This window comes from Panthera onca, chromosome A2, assembly GCF_046562875.1.
Source record: "Panthera onca isolate mPanOnc1 chromosome A2, mPanOnc1 haplotype 2, whole genome shotgun sequence".
Classification (NCBI taxonomy): Eukaryota; Metazoa; Chordata; class Mammalia; order Carnivora; family Felidae; genus Panthera; species Panthera onca.
This window is the reverse complement of record NC_138340.1, coordinates 59,324,534-59,343,001: the sequence shown is the minus strand read 5'-3', so window position 1 is coordinate 59,343,001 and position 18,468 is coordinate 59,324,534. Positions and strand designations below refer to the sequence as shown.

Genomic DNA, 18,468 nt, shown 5'->3' with positions numbered 1-18,468 from the left:
TTATACCTCATGAAAGACAACAGTATTCCCTGCTGAAAAACAAGCCAGTAACTAGAATATGATTGTATTTTTGTTAAAGAGATATAAGAGGTATTGATTCTGTAACAGGAAATAAGATGGACTATGAACGGGAATATTCATGATACACGTAAGCTAAACTGGTTTTAGCTACTCTATTAGCACACACTCCATCTAAAAGGAATCACATACATTCTCTTTTCAGTGTGTACCTTCAAGCCAATACCTAAGAATCTGGTAGTCCCACAGACGCCACAGTTAAACACTGAGATGAGAATCACTGTCTAACCTGGAGGGCTCTAGCACCTTCTCCGGTTAATAGTCCGTCCTAGGGATGCAGTGTCACCAGCTAAAAGGAACTGCTCAGGCTTACGTATCTGAACACTGCTGTTTTCATGGGATCCTCCTTAAAAGCAGTTCATGCTAGATCAAGAGCAGAAAGGTGGGAAAGGTGAGGGCTCTAAATGAACGCAGCTCCCACCCCGACAGCTCCCTCTACACTGTATCTTGGTGCAGAACCTCTCAACATGGCCCCCTAGGAGAACCCGTGCACGAGAAATGCCAAGCTGGCAAGACTGCCTCAAGGCAGTCTTGACGCCTGTGTGAGTTAATCCATACACAATGCCTCCACGAAGCCAGCACTCTCAGGTGTTCTGGGTCTGGGGCTCTGGAAGAGCTTTTATATAGGCCCTAAGGGGCTGCGCCACAGGGAGCTTGGTGGAGGGACGGGACTCGCTGTCATGAAGGAAAGGCGGACAGGAGAGCCTGCAGAAGTCCTAGACCCAAATGCACGGTCTCAAACTACAAATGGAAGATGACGATCTGAAAGCAGATTCCCTTCCAACTAGCCATGCTCGCCTCCCCTTCCAAGTCTTCTCATCCATCCAAGTTCCTGGAGCCAGGCCAAGGGCTCCCATCAGTACCCTGGGGAAGCTGCGAGGGGAAAAGGTGGGCCATAAGAGGGAACCTGAGCCCGCACACACTGAGCGCCCAAGTGCTTGAAATCTAGACTCCCTGCTCAAGAGAAAAAACACCTTTACCTGCTGGAGCCATCAGCACAGGGTGCTGGGGTACATGGCCCCAAATGATACACTGTGCCATCTGGCAACGTGCCATCAACATGTAAAACAGCTAAAAATGAATTACACACTGCCTGAGTTAGTTATGCAAGCCCACCAATCCACGGATGCTTGAAGGCTTACAGCCAACACATGGTGTCTACATGGAACTCCATGACGGCCATGAGGCCGCCCTCACTAGTAAAGATGCCATGACACTATGTGCAACGTGACTTAATAAACTTAATAAACCAATCTCAAGAAAAACTAAAGAATCCCTTTCTCACAGTGGAAATCCAGAAACCTTTAAAAGGCAAGTCATCTTCATAATGAACGAATTTTCCTTCGATAACCTCAACACTGATCCGAAACACTGGTTTTGTGCTAGATAACTTGAAAGAGCCGGGAGAGGAGAGAAGGAGAAATCCAGCTGGCAATTAAGTTTCTAGTTAAGTAGACCTGAAAAGAGAATCCTGTTCAGGCATGAAATAGCCAGGTGAGCCGGAGTGCACAGCGAACTGTGGTGCAGCATCACCTCACCTCACCTCACAGAGCCATCATCAGAATTAGGTGAGACCAGCAGCACAGAGCCTGGCTCAGGCAAGGTGCTCCACACATCTCCTGGAGATGCCCCTATGCTAACAGCTACAGAACCCAGTGCCATCCCAAGCACGTGCCATCCTCGCCCCCAGGAGGGATGTGCAATGGAGATGGTCAGCTCCCTATCCTACACACCGCTGGCTCAGAGGGCTCCTTCCCCCCACCAGGTGTGTACCGGGGAGCATGATGAACTTTGGGCTCATGCAGGCTTTCTCTGCTGGGCATCCTCACTGAACCACAGAACACAGTGAACTGAGTGCCTATTGCCCAATTCTCCTAAGGATGGGAGGCTAGACCCATCACATACCCTGTATGGTGGCGGGCACTGGGGCTTCATGCTTTCACACTTCCTGTTGCTTAGTTCTACGCGGCTGTTAAAGGATGTACCACAAGAACATGTTTATTCACAAGAAAAAATGTTCGTGTTTAATAGCAAAAAGCAGGTAAGAAATACACATGTATCATTTCTTCAAAACAAGTAACAGGTATAGTTTAGACACGTAGGCAAATGTTTAACATCAAAACGCTGGAAGTGGTTTTCCCTGGGTGGTGGAGCTGCCGGGGAAGGTACGTTAAGAAATCCATGATTTTTCCCTAAGAGCACACCAACATTACCGGAACCCGACGGAACGTGCACCCTCAGTTTACGGGCCCGCACGTCTGTGCTCCGGCTGTCCCCACTTGTTTGGGGGCCTTGCTCTCCACCAGAGCACTGGCTGGCTTTCGTCACGGACACCCTTCAGCAGGCCTGGGTCACCTCCAGCACAGTGGTCTCCCTGCCCCATCAATTCTTTTTCGAAGCCCGTGTGGAGATTTTAACCAAGTAAGTCTTCCAAATGAACTTAAACCTGACGGGTATTTTTTTTTTTTCTTTTAAAAAGTTCCTTTCGGGGGGCGCCTGGGTGGCTCAGTCGGTTAAGCGTCCAACTTTAGCTCAGGTCATGATCTCAGGGTTCATGACCTCAGGCCCCCCGAGTCAGGCTGTCTGCTGTCAGTGCAGAGCCCGTTTCTGATCCTCTGTCTCCCTCACTCTCTGCTCCTCCGTCACTCGCTCTCAAAAATCAACATTAAAAAAAAAGTAATAAAAAGTTCCTTTGGGGGTACCTGGGTGGCTCAGTTGGTTAAGTATTCAACTCTTGGTTTCGACTCGGGTCACGATCTCACGGTTTGTGGGTTTAAGCCCCACATCAGGGACAGCGCAGAGCCTGCTTTGGGATTCTCTCTCTGCTCCCACCCCCTCAAAATGAATGAACTTAAAAAATAAAATAAGATATAAAAGGTTCCTTTGGGATTTTAAAGGAAATGAATAAAAAATGTAAATTAACAGTACGAATTGAGTGTTCTATCCAAGTACACGGTAAGCTGTAAACAGGCCCTTATCCAGGCCCAGCATATCTGTCACTAGTAGTTCTGATACTTTATTACTTTCATTGCCATTATGAGTGACATCTATTTTTCCGGATTGTTTTTCCGATTATTCTGATAGAAAAGCAACTCATGTGATATATGCAAACATTTTTTATACAATTAGCTACTGGCTTACCCTTATTTGTAATTATTCGAGTCTATTCCCTTGGGTTTTCTAAGGCTGATAATCATCACTGATGGGCAATCACATCTTCCTATTGATTTTTCTCTAAAGTTTCCATAAAAAACGTCCAATGTTATTGTAGTGCTGGTGTGGCTGCATCTTCTGATTATAATGGGTTCCCCACTGAAAATAATGTTGACTGTTTTTCTGACTTGCTCTCCATTATTAGGGAAATCTTTTTAGTTCCTAGTTAAAGGTTTATGATTTTTGAAAATCAACAATGATGAGTTTTATCGACTGCCTTGTTTGGCATCAGTGAAGATCACGCGGTTCGCCTCTGGCTCTCTGATGTGGCAAATCATACTGACAGCTGCCTAACCGTGACTCACGTGGAACCCTGCACAAGCCCTAGTCATCTGGAATTCAGGGGCTGGTATTTTACTCAGGGGTTCTACGCCCACTTCACTCGCTGAAGACGAAACGCTCTTTTCTTGTGTGTAGTACCGCTGGCAGGCTGACTGAAGGTTCTGGAGCCAGTCGGCCTTGGGTGCCATCCCCGGTGCGGCCATCCATCAGCTGTGCAGCCCCGTCAAGTCAATCTCTCTGTGCCTCAGCTTCTTCATCCAGAAAGTGGAGCATCAGCACTTACATCTCATAGGGTTGCTGTGAGCAGTACATCAGAACAATGTTGGGTATATGAGCTTCGATGAACTGTTACGCTTCGGTCAGGCGTAGCTCTGGGGTATGCTAACTGAATGCCTCTTATTTGAAATGTGGCTGGTGATTAGCTATTTGTTCATGGTTTGCCGTTCTTTCAAATACTGCCTGGATCTTTACTTCATTAGGTACTGGGCTGTAACGGCAATCCTCACCATGAAGCTACGACCGCTGCCTGTGTCCTAAGCACACATACGTATGTTTTCCAGGGACATACAGATGAAGCTACAATCAGAATGCAATGATGAAGCAGTAGAGCGTACCCTGGAAACACTGCGAGGGCCAGTGCCAAGAGATCTCGAAAAAGGTTTGGGATAATCTAGCAGCCATAATGCAGTCATCATAGCCCTTATGAAACTGTCCATAGAGGATTAGTCAGGGGCCCATCAGGGCCCCAGGAACACTCTAGGTATAACACCCAGAGGGATTCCACGCAGACGGTGGGGTACACCAGTGACAGCACACTAACGAGCAACCACCTAAGTTGGCACAGCAGGTAGGCACCACCACCCCAGAATCCAGAAGAGGGACAGTGCCCAGGAGCCAGAACTATATCAGGGTCAAGGGCTGCCCAGCAAGAACTGGGACCGCGGGGGAAACACAGCCATTGTCATAAAACTCCTACCAAAGCAGAGCGTGAGCAAGGTCCTGGTTCCTCCTTCCTCCATCCACCAATCCCCTGCCAATGCTCCTGCTGGCCAACCTAGGCTAGGAGTCTAGGAAAGACAGTCCTGAGGTCGTGAAAGTCAAACTGGCAAGCTGGAAAGGAGGACTCTAATGGTTCACATGAAAAGGCTGTCCAGGAGCTCCCAGGGTAACAGAGAAACGGGGGACAGAATACGCCTCCATGTACCATCCAGAGTTCAGGACCACCAGACCACACACATCTGGCCTTGGCTCCCAGGGCCTGGCTCCCACCCCTGCCCGCTGAACTCCAAAAGCCAGTGGACTGGAGCCACATACACACGAAGTCCTGCCACTGTTTTCCTTATTTTGCTCCAATAAAAACTAAATGAATGTACAGAAGCACATGCTGTGATGAGCAAGACATACATGCTACTGAACTAACCACTGGGTCCTCTAATCAGCACTGGGCTAAGTGTTTTACTTAGAATCCTTTACCATAAGAATCGTCATGGGTAATCCACACAACCACCTGGAGAGGCAGGTCCTGTACTGTCCCTCGAAACAGAGGAGGAGGCTGCAGCCGAGGGGTCAGACACCTGCCCAAAGCCACTGCAACCAGAGGAACAGATCTCAACCCCATCCCTGACCCCCATGGTGGTGCTCCGATCCCTAACCACTTAGCGCTGTCACAAGTCGCCGCACATGGCGGCACGGATATAGCACAGCTCTCCAAAGTGTGGCAAAGCCAATCACATCTTCTATGCTGCACAAAGGCCCCTCCTCACAAGGATCAGGAACCTGCCAGAGAGGGTTTTCGGCAGGCTGCCAGGGTCAGACTTCCATGCTCACTTGACAGCAAGGTGAGAGGACCTGCAGGGGGAGCAGGCGTCTACCAAGGAGACAGAAGGGGAGGGAGACACCCGCTCCAGAAGGGAACAGCACAGGGCACGCTCTGTAAAGGTAACAGAAACAAAACAAGGGACAGCAGCTAGTCAGTAGAGGGCAGGCCTGTACGACCAGGACTGAGAAGAGCCTCATCACCAGCTCACCGCCGGGTGCAGGATACCTCAACTCCCAGCCTATTCGGGGACAGGGGTCACATTTCACCACCACCACCACCACCACCACCACCACCACCACCACCACCACCACCATCACCACCACAGGAAGTCCGCTGCCCTCAAGCCCCTTTATCTGCTTCAGATCTCCGGCCATACCAGCTCTTCAAACCATCGCTCTAGTCCAGGAAGCAAACGGAACCTGGGCCCCAAGGGATGGGCGCTGCCCTGCCCACAAGTGTACTGCCAGGAGGCTCCCTCTCCGAAGAGCTGGTCAAACGCGCTGTGCTTACGCTAACCTGCACGGTCTAACCCTGGGTAGGTGAAGGTCAGCGGTGCAGAGGGTACTACCATGGACAGCTGAAGCAAAATCATCTTAAGGACAAGACCAGGTGGCCTCCCTCCCCATACCCCCCCCCCCCATCTGCAATCCACTTTGCTCCCCCATCACGGGCCACGCCAGCCACCCTGGGCGCCTACATGGAGCCTACGGGGTGTAAAACAGCCCCAAGTGATCCTGACACACATTCTCCCACACCACCAGGGAGCGTTTACTCCAGCCGCAGCCCAGACTCCCCATCCACCCTGCCGGGGGCCTTCATGACGCTCAAGTTCACAATCCACTCTTGCAGGTCCAGTGTCTGCGTGAATGTTCCCAGAATTCTCTTCTAGAAAACAGGCTGTAACTGAGGCATGTCCTCAGTTAACGGCCAGCCTGCACTGGGGCCTTTCTCCCGTCTTCCCTTAGTGTGGCTCTCCTGCTCTCAGCATGGCAGCGCGGGAAGAAATGGAAGGAGCCTAGTGACTCCGACGCCTAAAAATTTTTGCTTTAATGTGGGGGGGGAAATGTGTGTACATGTATTATAAAAAACAGATTTTTGACTTAATTTCAGAGCTCAAACCAACCCAATTAATCAAACATTCCAGTGGCACAGACTGACCAGTGGCAGCAAGCACAGCATCTCACCTGGCCGTCCACCCGCACGCCCATCTTCCAATGTGGGACGAGCTGGCTGTGCTGAAGGAGCCACAGAGGGCCCCACCCCGTGCTGCCAGGCCCTCACCTGTTCCTTACTGCTTCCATCACCCCCTTCTGGGAAGGGAGACCAGTTCCAGACTCCATGTCTCAGTTTACAGGTAAAGCAGCTGGGGAGCTCGCCCAAATGCCCCAGGTGTGACCCCCCCCCCCCCAAAGCCTCCACTGGTGTGCTCCATCCTGGCAGAATAGCTGTTCCACTTCCCACGACTTAAACTGGGAGTCGATATTTATTAATTACATAATTAATGTATTTTCAAGTACAAAAAACAAAAATGGTGAAAATGATTTAAAAACCCATAATCTTAACACTCAAGAAAAACCACTATCCATGCAAGGATATATGTTTGCTCTACCATTTGTGTTTCTATGCAAATACATGCACAAAATGTGTCTGTCAAAGACACACTCGGCTTTTCTTACAAACACGGACTTACCAAACCTATGCACGTGTGCTTTGCTGGCATAATAATTATGAGCTATAAATATTTAGTAGTACACAGCTCCACACTGAGCAGCAGCTGACACGTGGGCCCTTACGTAGATCCCTGGATACTTCCCTGAGAAAAGTCCCAAAATAGTTATTTCATGATTGAACGTTACGCAGATCTTTTGGCTCTCGAAAACAGTATCAAATGACCGTCCAAAAATGTCACACTGCATCCCCAGTGAGGCTCTCCCCAGCACAGCCCGGGGACGCGTTCCTCGCGCCCCCGTGTGGGCTCTGGGTGTCCTCGCCTCCGAGTACCGAGCACACCCCTCTGACGACGAAGGGGACGCCTCCTCGTGTCAGCTGCCTTCTGCACAGCGCTTGCTCAGGTCCCCTACCCCTTTTCCTAAGGATGCTTCATCTTTCTTATTTCATGCTGTGTCTCTTCATTCAAAACCTTTCCACGTCCGCGGATCTCCAAGGCCTGTGCCTCTGCTCTGCTCTGGGCATCTGTGCCCCATGAGGAGCATGCTCCCCAGGGAGAGTGGCGTGGCGGCCCGGGCATGAGGCCGGCTGCTGAGAAGTGTCTACCTTAGAGAGCTACCGTGAAGATCAAACGCGAGCTGAACCACAGAAACCACAAAGCTGAGAACAAAGTAGGCACTGGCTATCTGAACAGCTTTCCATGCCTTTCAAATTCCTTAAAGCCCTCGTCTTCGTTCTTTATCCTGCACGGAACCTTAGTGTTTCTTCCCAAAAGGCCGTCACTCGTTTGCCATAATTGGAAGAACCATATTGACGCGCACAAAGAAGAACGGCCACAGGCCTGTTTATCAACGTGCGTCCCTCTGTGTCCTGGCCTAAGGCCACGGCTCCACCACGGTTTTCATGGCTGCAGCTTGTGAGGCATCCCCAGGCAGAGGGCACATCCTCCAGGTCAGTGTCCCACGTGTCCTCAGGAACCTCTGCCCCTAGGTTCCTACACAAGTGCTCTGAAATCTCCGCGGGATTTCAGATAGAATTGTGTTAAAGCCTGCAGGAAGAGTCTGCCTGACTGCTGTAAAGGCGGCTTTCTCCTGAGCACTCCACTGCTGTTAGCAAATCTTGATGGCTCCATCAAGACAGCTCCAGCATTTACCCACTTCTTCCTGCCAGCAGCCACCATCTGCCCTGCTGGGGACAGCAAGGAACCCCTACCTGCTCTCCTTGACCCTTGACCTTAGGGTTTACTTTCACCAGAGCAGCTGGAATGATCCTTTTAAAAATATGTCACTTTCAGAAGGCGCCTGGGTGGCTCAATCGGTTAAGCGTCTGACTTCAGCTCAGGTCATGATTTTACAGTTTGTGGGTTCGAGCCCCGCATCGGGCTCTGTGCTGATAGCTCCGAGCCTGGAGCTTACTTCAGATTCTGTGTCTCCCTCTCTCTCTGCCCCTCCCCGTTTGCGCTCTGTCTCTATCTCAAATACAAACATTTAAAAAAATGGTTTTTAATAAATAAATAAAAAGGTGTCACTTTTCTAATTATGTCTTCATGTTTCCCCATCCGACTGTGAGCAAAAGACAAAGTTCCAGCACAGCCTCAAGCAGCCTGGCCTCCCACCTGCTCTCTGATCACTTCCGAAAAGTGAGCCTCCTCAGAGGCCTTTCCACTGAGAGCACCCTCCAGCCTCAGGCTGGCAGGGGCTGTCCCTTTGTCCACATCTACCCACACGGCTATTTCCCTTCCTCCCCTCCATCAAGGGTCTCCTCCTCTGTTGAGGCCTCTGTCTACCCTATTTGAAAACTGCAAACCAACACAGACCCCTTTCCTTGTTTTATTCACATTTACCGTTTGAGTTACCGTTTTTGTTTATCCAAAACTCCCTTCAACTCCACCCCCACCCCCAACTCCCACATCAGAATGCACGCAGTGATGCCCATGTTATTCACCTGTCCCTGCATGGCAGGCACCAAGGACGTGTATCAAAAGGAAGGAGTCACCACATTTGAGAACATCATCTTTTCTCTGAGTCAAGTTTTGTTGTCTTCTTCTCTTCCTCCTCCTTTATGTCCTGCCCACTCACAAGATTTCCCCCTGGTTGCTCTGGAATTTTTGTCACTACTGTGAATGTGGTATTTTCTCCACTGTATTTCCTAACTAGCCACATCGGACACTTCTCATCGTTACATGTTTATGTTATAAGCAGTTACTTACATGTCTTTAAACCAAAGAGTTAAGTTTTCCTTTGTTTTCCAAGTAATTTTTACTTTCTATTCTACCCCACTATGGTCAAAAACATGTACTACCAAATTAGGTTCTTTCCCCTAAAGACTTTACGGCTTTCCTAATTTGTTCAGTTTAATTTTGATAAATATCCCATGGTTATTGAGAAGGACCTACGAAATCAACTTTATTAACCCCATTGTAAATATCTTTCATATCTGTATTGTTTTGTGCTTAATTTGCAAATAATGAGCTAAATTACCCATTTCCAATATTGGTAGGTTTTCATTTACCCAGTTCTAGATTTCCACCACTTTTTACTTTATCTTATTTGGTATTATAAGTTTCATATAAATATTCACATAATGGTTATTCATATAACCATTATATTCATATATAAATATTCACAAAAACGTTATAAATCTTAGTCTCGCTGTTGATTACACATGTGAACAGCAGCCAACAAAAGGGAAAGTCTTCTCTGCCCCAATTGCTTTGAATTCTACGCTTCTGATATTTATGATTAACCCCTGCTTTGTGATGGTTTTATCCGGTCTTAATTTTAAGCTTCCTAAATATTCCCATCCAGGGTGTGCCACCTCTAGACAACCCGTGATAGAGATTTTCGCCTTTTGACTCTGGTCAAAAAAAAGTTAGGGCAGTCACGTGCATTTACATTTTTACTGCCACACAGACACGGTTTTGCTGTTTACTGCCTCTTCTGTTAAGTGCTATACATTCTTTCCTTTCCCCAACCTCAGAGACCAGAAAAACACACATCCATTAGTAGTCCTGATGTCGGTTGCATTAAAAAAAAAGTTTGTTTTGCTATCAGCTTCAAGAATGAAAGTTTCTCTTTACTTTTTATATTTTTATATTTGGCAGGGGACCACAATACTAAAGATACAGAAAATGGCGCAATTTTACTTTCTGTACACAATAGCAACCCAATGGGAATAGTCTTGAATTTCAGACCCTATACCTTATTTTTCCAATCATTCAGATTGCACATTTTCTAAGAATCAATACGCACACTCTGCACTTAACTACACTGACAACGATGACCCCCAACGGTGTTTAAATGGCTTAACTCCACTGAGTCCTGTTTCCCTGCAACTTCTCTTAGACTTATTATTTTTTTGTTTCTTTATTTTTGAGAGACAGAGAGAGACAGAGCACGAGCAGAGGAGGGGCAGAGAGAGAGGGAGACACAGAATCTGACACAGATTCCAAGCTCTGAGCTGTCAGCACAGAGCCTGACAGAGGGCTCGAACTCACGGACCATGAGATCATGACCTAAGCCGAAGTTGGACGCCCAACCGACTGAGCCACCCAGGCGCCCCACATCTCTTAGACTTATTACACAATAATCATTGAATCCTGAAAGCCAAAAAGCTCCCAAACCCACATTTCCCCCTCTAAATCTGGTGCCAAACAATTATTTAGTGGCTAACATCTGACATGAACTCACAGAAATATATTTAACTGAAAAGAGCTGACATATTAACTAGGCATGTTAAAAAATATAGAACAGATGTACCTTATTACCGTTTAAAAGGTAAAATATTCCAAGTCCAAACCTCAGCCAGCACAGATTAACGTACATGAAGATATTCCCTGGCCCTTTCTGCTGGGAAGGCCTAGGCACAATGACACCCAGGTAGCAATGAGCAACAACCACAAAGAGTGCCCTGACCTTGGTTTCTGAAACCATTTTCCAATAAAAGGAGAAGTGGCTGAAAACTGGGCTGGGGCAGGGAAAATACAAGACGGTGCCATAAGTTAGGGAAATGCCCCTGAAAACAAAAAAAACAGGGCATGTTGAAACAGCACAAGAATCCTGGGGCACCTGGGCGGCTCAGTGGGTTAAGCGTCCGATTTCGGCTCAGGTCATGAACTCGCAGTTCGTGGATTCAAGCCCTGGTCGGGCTCTGTGCTGACAGCTTGGAGCCTGGAGCCTGCTTTGGATTCTGTGCCTCCCTCTCTCTGCCCCCCTCAAAAATAAATAAAGATCACACTGTCTCTGTCTCGCTCTCTCAAAAATAAAGATCAAAGAAAGAAAGAAAGAAAGAGAAAAAAAGAGAAAGAAAGAAAGAAAGAAAGAAAGGAAGGAAGGAAGGAAGAAAGGAAGGAAGGAAGGAAGGAAGGAAGGAAGGAAGGGCACAAGAATCCAACTGAAAGAGCTGCCAGGAGCCAGAGCTGGAGCAATCTGAGCAGCAAATAAATACTGATAATACTGATTACTGTCCAGTACTCCTCACAATAACCTAAAGGATAATAAACACTTCTGAGTCCACACTAATGTAACCAAAACATAAATGAGGGAGAAGAGACCGCTTTCCCTTAGAGAAGTACAGGGATGAGGGAGAAAGAAAATCACCACTAGAACACCACAGTATCAAAGTCCACCCTTAAGCGCTGAATGAGGGGAGGCTTAAGGAGAAACAGGATATTTGTTATGAGCGCAGGAGCAGATTAACCTTGCCCAAGGACAAGTCTGGCCTTTGCCTCTCGATCCTGAAAAGAAATCGCAAGGTCCCTGGAAGGTCCAGCCTGGTAAGTGTGTCTACCTGGGAGCCCTCAGGCACTTCAGACAGTCTACCGATGTGATTTATGGTGGAGGTCTCGGGTCGCAGAGTCAGCTCAACCTTCGGAGGGGCTGGAGACTGTCAGCCACATGGACAGGCACCCATCTGTGCAATCGAGACACGATCAACGTGTGGATATGAAGGCCCAGGTGAGCTCCCCTGGTTGGCAATACTTTGTCACACAATGGGAGAAGTCAGCACTGTCTGCAAACAGGACAGACTGCCCACCAGAGGTCTGGGACCTCCAGAAGGAAGAACACCTAATCACTTGCAAGGGAGTTATGCCACCCGCCAACAACTGACCCACTGGATCAAAGCTCAATTAGATCCAGCCTCTAGATGGGATCACTGATTTATAGGAACCACAGAAGACAGAGGAACCGGTTAATCTCCAGCACAGTGGTATAACCAGCCAAATCTAGACTGGCCAACTCCGCGGGACAAACCACCCAGATTCTCCCACAAGCACACGGGACAAAAATGGAGGGAGAAACCTACAGATAACAAAGAACATTAAGAAACATATCAACCAATAGTAATATGAGGCTTACTTGGAATGCGATTCAAGCAAATAGCTATAAAAATCATTTACAACGTTTGAGACAACTGAAAATTTGAACACTTGCTAAATATTAAGGAAATACTGTTAATTTTTAAAGAAGTGATAACATCATATGGGTTTGCTTTTTAAATGTCATTGTTTAAAAGATAATGTGGAACTATTTAAAAAATTAAAAATAAGTAAAACCACCTCTACAGATAAAAACAATTAAAAATAAAAGTACCTCCACAGATGCCACCCAAAAGCAATGCAGTCAATGTAACATGTACCAAACACCTGAATGTTCAGTGTCCTTTGTCCTTCAAGTGGAGGTTACCGATCGGGTTAAACAGAGGCATCTGCTTCCCTTCACTGACTCTGCCTAGCAGGTGCTAGATTCTTTCACTCTATGGACGTCCTCTACCATCACATACTTTCTTCTATTATCTCTACAAGTGCCATGGGGACACTGTGTGACCGCTGTGGAGGTAACCCTTCCCCAGTCACAGGGAACAGGGCCACGAACAACATTCGCTGTAGGGTACTATCTGCTTTAAGAAAACGGATTAACAGAAAATAGGGAGTGATTTTAAAGAAGCCAAGATATTAAGAAAGATACAAACTGTACTGCTAACCCTACATACTCTTTGATATTCTTCAAATAAATTTTAGACAAAGAGACACATGAAACACTCGAAAAACGGTACTAAAAGTCGTCGCTGTTTCCTTTACAGAAGGATTTACCAGTTTCTTCACGCACGGCATCCCGCCATTCCATTCTCTAGACGGACAACAGACAGATGCACGAGGCCACAAATTAACAGGTCTTGTCTGGTCCACTCAAGTGTTTTTTAAAAATTCAACAAAGTTGCTGACATTTTAAAATTACAAGATTTTAACAGAACGCTGAACTACGCATCCACAATGCCACATGCCACCCAAGGGCTGGCTCCGCAAAACCCTGCTCCTGGGACAGCAGCAGCCCCGTCCCCAGGCTGTTCCCAATGCCACGGTCAGGGGCCAGTTGCCATCTGGCAGCAGGTTCCCACCTCTGCTCTTCTGACCCTTGGCCTGGCTGTTCTTTACCTTAGCGGCCTACTAGGCAACAGACACTGGCGTCTGCAACCGCTAACTCTCGCACAGCCTTTTCAGGTCAGCAAGACGTCTCCAGACGGATGCTGGAAATTTTGCGGTATCTTCTGGAGTTCACATAAAGGGCATTTTGAACGTAAAAGTAACACAAAGAACACAGAAATGCCTATTCGTGTGTTTCTTCTCATTAAGGCCCAGGGTGACTCAGAGCCCTCACTCCCCCAGCACACACAGCCTCACCTGCGATGCTCCCAGCTCCTTTCTGCTTTTTTTTCTTGGCTAGTTGAATGGCTCGGGAATCAGTTCTTGCTGAGCCCCCACTTTCCTGGGACCAAAGAAAAGTGTGTCAGTCAGTGTTCCAAATGGCAAAAGAAGGGTAGCAAGGAAACTATGGAAATGTACTAAGTCTGCCTCCTGAACAGAGTAGAGTCCGATAATCTCTGAGGATCTCCAGCAAAGGTTCACCGAGAATCAAATGCTACATCCAATTACGGTGACAACTAAACAGAACGAGAGGTGGAACAATATACATGATTTTATTATCCAGAGAAGCAAAGTTTATTCCTCCAAAGTCTAAAACATATTAAAATATTTTACACAGAAACTGTTATAAAAGGAGTTACATACTTCTCTGCTGTCCGAAACAAATAACCAGCTTCCCTCGGTGGTTCAAGATTAATTAACTGCAGCACTTCTCAACATTTTCCAGAACATGCCACACGATACTTGTACGGCAGACCTAGGGAGGTCCTATTTCATATCCCCACTACAGAAGCCGCTCTGGTGGTGAGGCCTGACTCAAAAGTTATATACACCAAAACAGTAACTACATTACCGAATTCAGGAAGTTTACTGAGGGGGCCAAACAGTATTCAAATGGGACTTGGCTTCTATAAGTGTGAATGTGCTGATATGAAAAAGAGTTTAATACTTATCACTACAAGAAGAAAAAGAACAGCCCTCATCAGCTCGTGGCATACCTGTAACCCATTCACCACACACCATCTGTGCTCAGAGAATCGAGGCAGCCCAACGTCACACAGCTAGCGAGAAAATGAACAAGGAGTCAGGATCAAGGTCATGGCGGCTTCTCCTGCCTCCACCCACAGTTACAGCTCCGGAGATACCGTGGTACCAAGGATCTCCTATTTCCCAAGGCACCAAGGCCCTCTACACAGGCCTGGCCTCCCCACTGATCGCTGAGCCTTGGCCATCTCCCCTCCTGGCCCAGTCACCTGGTGGTTCAGCAACTGCTGTGGCCACTTAGGCAAAGGCTGGCAAGTATGGCCATGCCACCGCCAAGCAAGAGCCGTCAGAAAAGGTACGACTGACCGTGCTTCTCTCAGACTGAAAGGCTCCATGGTAGATGGGTTACCACATCCCTCACAATGGATTCTAATTCAGAGGATTTAATTTTTTTTTTAAACTATGGTAAAATAGGATTTAACGTTTTGAACAACAGAAGTATCACCACCAAATTTAACCCATGCCACAAAGAAACCTATTTGATCATTCCCATCTGAGACTGAGGAAAAAAAAGAGACTCTCCCAAGAATCTTTAATTAAATTATCTTAAATTAAATTATATTAAATGTATTAACTGACATAAATATAATTAAAAGTATATTAACTGTGGAGCCTCACAACTGGAGAGGTCCTCTTATAACCCTCCAGAAACAGAAGCTCACAAACCACTCCTTTTCTTTCTTGTTAATTCTAATTTAAAAAAATTTTTTCTCTTTTGCATGGTTTTAAAGTTTCCATTAAACCTGATGTCATGATTCCTCTTCCTCTGGCCGTTAGGAAGTCTAAGGACCTCTTATCCCACAGAAAGCACAAAGGCAAGACATTTCAACGTTACGAAATACCTCATTTTTTTTTCCAGAAAAGAAACACATCATCACAGAATCACAAAACTCAAAAGGACCTTAGAAATCATCTAGCCAAACCCCCTCATTTGAGAAATAAATGAGAATTTAAGGTTCAGACAGGATAAGTGATTTCCTCAAGGTCATAAAACTAGTCAGTTCCAGACTCAAGATCAGAATTCAGATTTCCAGACTTGTAGTCCAGGGCTCCGTCTCTTTTCGCAAACCAGTAAGAAATGTCTGCACATGAACGATTAATCCAGAACATCCTCAAGACTGAGTGTAAGAGAAGCGAGTTACGCAGTGGTGACTGAATAGAGCACTTCATACCAAATAGAAGCTGCCGGTCCCCGCACTGAGCCCCGTGTCTCTCTGAGGACTGTGCTTGTCCGCAGGGCGGCAGAACGCCGACCGGGGCGCCCCTCGGCTCCGTTCCTGCTGCCTGACGGTGTCGGGGCCAGGAGGCGAGTCCGGTTCCACTTTGATTGGCGCCAGCAGCTCCGGGCCACTGGTGCTTCCTGGTGGGGGGCTCGGAGAGGTCAATGTGGTGGTGTTGTCTGCTAAATTACCTCCTGAGGTCAAAGCCTGTGGGTCCTGACTCAAGTTCTTCACAGGCACCGCTACCAGACAGCCTAAGGCTCCTGCACTTACAGTCTGCACATCATCCATACTGAAGCTGCTCTGAAGAACTGTGGCTGCTGTCCCAAGAACGAGAGGGCCGTCCAGGCTTGGAGGAATGTCACTGTGGGCCACCAACACCAGCGGGTCCATGGACCCCAAGGAACTATTATTAGCAGGGAGGGTCCCTCCAAGAGAGGAGCTCACCGAAGTAACGTCAATAGTCAAGATTCCAGAGTTCAGCGCCTCATCTGAGGCCCCCGCGGCACTCCCACCGTCCCCAGGTGCATCAGAGAAGAGGGCCGCCAGGTCTATGTTGTTGAGCTCACTTTGGCCCGGGCTGCCGAGTTCACTGTTGTGTGTAAGAGAACTCGGAGCTCCAAGCTGAGGGAAGAGATCTGAAAGAGAAACGAATACTCTGGTTGTTATATGCCCTTTAGGAGATCATGAAGTTCTTTCTGAGCTTTGGATGTCATGCTAGCAAGCGACCCATCAAGGTAACACGTACACTTCCTGCACCTGCTGCCTGATGCATCGAAGGTGGCCACACACCAAAGAAAGGCACTGCTTGATAACCTTATCAGGCTTTTTACATACATTGTCTCAAATCCTTAAACCGACAGGGATTTCTGCGACCGGAAATAACTTGAGAGTCTACATAATGTTTCGCGAAGTCACATCAACTGGTGACAGGAAGTGGCAAGACTTGAATTCACATCTTTCTGGCTTCAAACCCAATGCTCTTTCTGCTACACAACATGAACTGCCCTCAAGAGGACTGTAAAACCTTCCACGGAACACAAATCTTCAGAAGTCAAACATAAGCTGAACTCTGGCTCTGAGGTATTTTTGGAATCAGCTTCTGTCAGCTCATGTCTCATCAAAATCTAGCTACCACTCCAAAACAAATTGGAGTCATCGGAGGGTGATCAGAGGGAATAAAAACTGTTCTGCCTGGAGTGCTCTGGGATCAAGGCCCTGGCTCAAGGCCCCAGCTCTAGGGACCGCAGAGAACTTAGACATCAGCCACAGGGCACCCAGGAGCTACATTCCCTCCATGGGGCCTCTCCTGATGGGCTCCCCTCCTCCCCACCACCACTGTATTTCCAACCTCTATCACTCCTACCGCCCCCTAGGCCATGATCACCTGGAGGTGGGGAGTCTATCTGACCCACACGGTCCCTTCAGCACCAGGCACTGGTGCCTGGCTCCTAAATAGCATTTAATGATTATAGCAAAAATAAATCTAATAAATCCCTCTTGAGTCTTAAGTGTTCATTCAGTCTCAGTTGTTGGTCATATCACTCTTTAAATATTTGAATCTTTGTCATTCAATTAAACACTTTAAACACACTTCCCTTGGAGGAATAATGAACATTAAGTATATTTTTAAAATATTTCGAGGAACACTCAAAGCAGGGATTTATACACCACTACACCCAATCAATCACCCCAAATCCTAGGACTCTTCAAGCACCAAGCAAACACAAAATATTGGGAGCACAAAATATTTGGGAGCCAAACAGGGCCTTGAAATTATTCCTTCCCAAGAAACTTCTACCTGAAGCTTCTAGAACGTGCCAGTGCCTGGCCAGAGGGAAAAGGCTCTCTCAGTTCTCTGGCTCTATTCCGCCTACACCAACTGTTAGCTAATCCCAAACTCCTACTTTCCAGTTGTGCACACCAGCTCCGAGAGCCTATTAGAGTTCCAACACAAACCTATGAAGAAAATCCGCTACAGAGAAATAAATTAATAACCAAATTCTGAATATATCTTCTTTAGGTGTCACACTACTTCAAATTTAAAAACAGTATTAAGGGGTGCCTGGGTGGCTCAGTCGTTGCGCGTCTGACTCTTGGTTTCGGCTCAGGTCATGCATGATCTCATGGTTCATGGGATCAAGTCCCGTGCTGGACTCCTCTAACAACTCAGAGCCTGCTTGGGATCCTCTCTCTCCGCCCCTGCCACGCACACATGCACACACGTGCACGCTCTCTTTCAAAATGAATAAACTTAAAAAAAAAATCGCAGTGCAAACAGAGACCAATTTGCTCATAAATTTCCTATTTAGCATGACATTAATTCCATAGGTATTTACTGGACACCTATTATTGCGAGGCCCAGATATTCAGAAATCATTAAACATTAATTACTACAGCTTCTGGCCCAAGGTTACAATCGTGACCTCGCTCCACCAACTCTCTTTGACCTTAGACAAGTCCTTCTCCTTTCCACCTCAGCTTCATCAGTGACAGGGCCGTGAGGACGCTCTGGCCCCAGAAGCACCACGAGGGGAACTCCCACAGTCAGCCCAGGGCCTGGCAGAGCCCCTAGCAGTATATATCCACAACAACGGACGTTCCCGAGCACATTTCTCACGGGGCTAGCACTGGGACACTACCTAGTTATCCACCCCTGACTATGGCAGGGAATAACGACACCCAGGTCAATGTCATATTATAAATTCAGAGCCCAGGAAACA

At 47.2% G+C, this 18,468-nt stretch overlaps 1 protein-coding gene across 3 annotated transcripts in view; it reads right to left on the bottom strand.

Moving 5' to 3' along the window:
• Positions 1 to 18,468, bottom strand: part of ZXDC (ZXD family zinc finger C) — a 37,902-nt gene that overhangs the window by 7,701 nt on the left and 11,733 nt on the right. Inside the window, exons 6-8 of one of the 3 annotated variants that reach the window (XM_060631961.3) lie at positions 16,193 to 16,383; positions 14,480 to 14,542; positions 13,740 to 13,824 (exon numbers count right to left, since the gene is read on the bottom strand). In XM_060631961.3, coding sequence (XP_060487944.1) covers positions 13,740 to 13,824; positions 14,480 to 14,542; positions 16,193 to 16,383 — 339 coding nt within the window. Of the gene's footprint in view, positions 1 to 13,739; positions 13,825 to 14,479; positions 14,543 to 15,697; positions 16,384 to 18,468 lie in introns of all 3 variants that reach the window. The other 2 variants (XM_060631959.3, XM_060631960.3) reach the window with 2 other exon arrangements.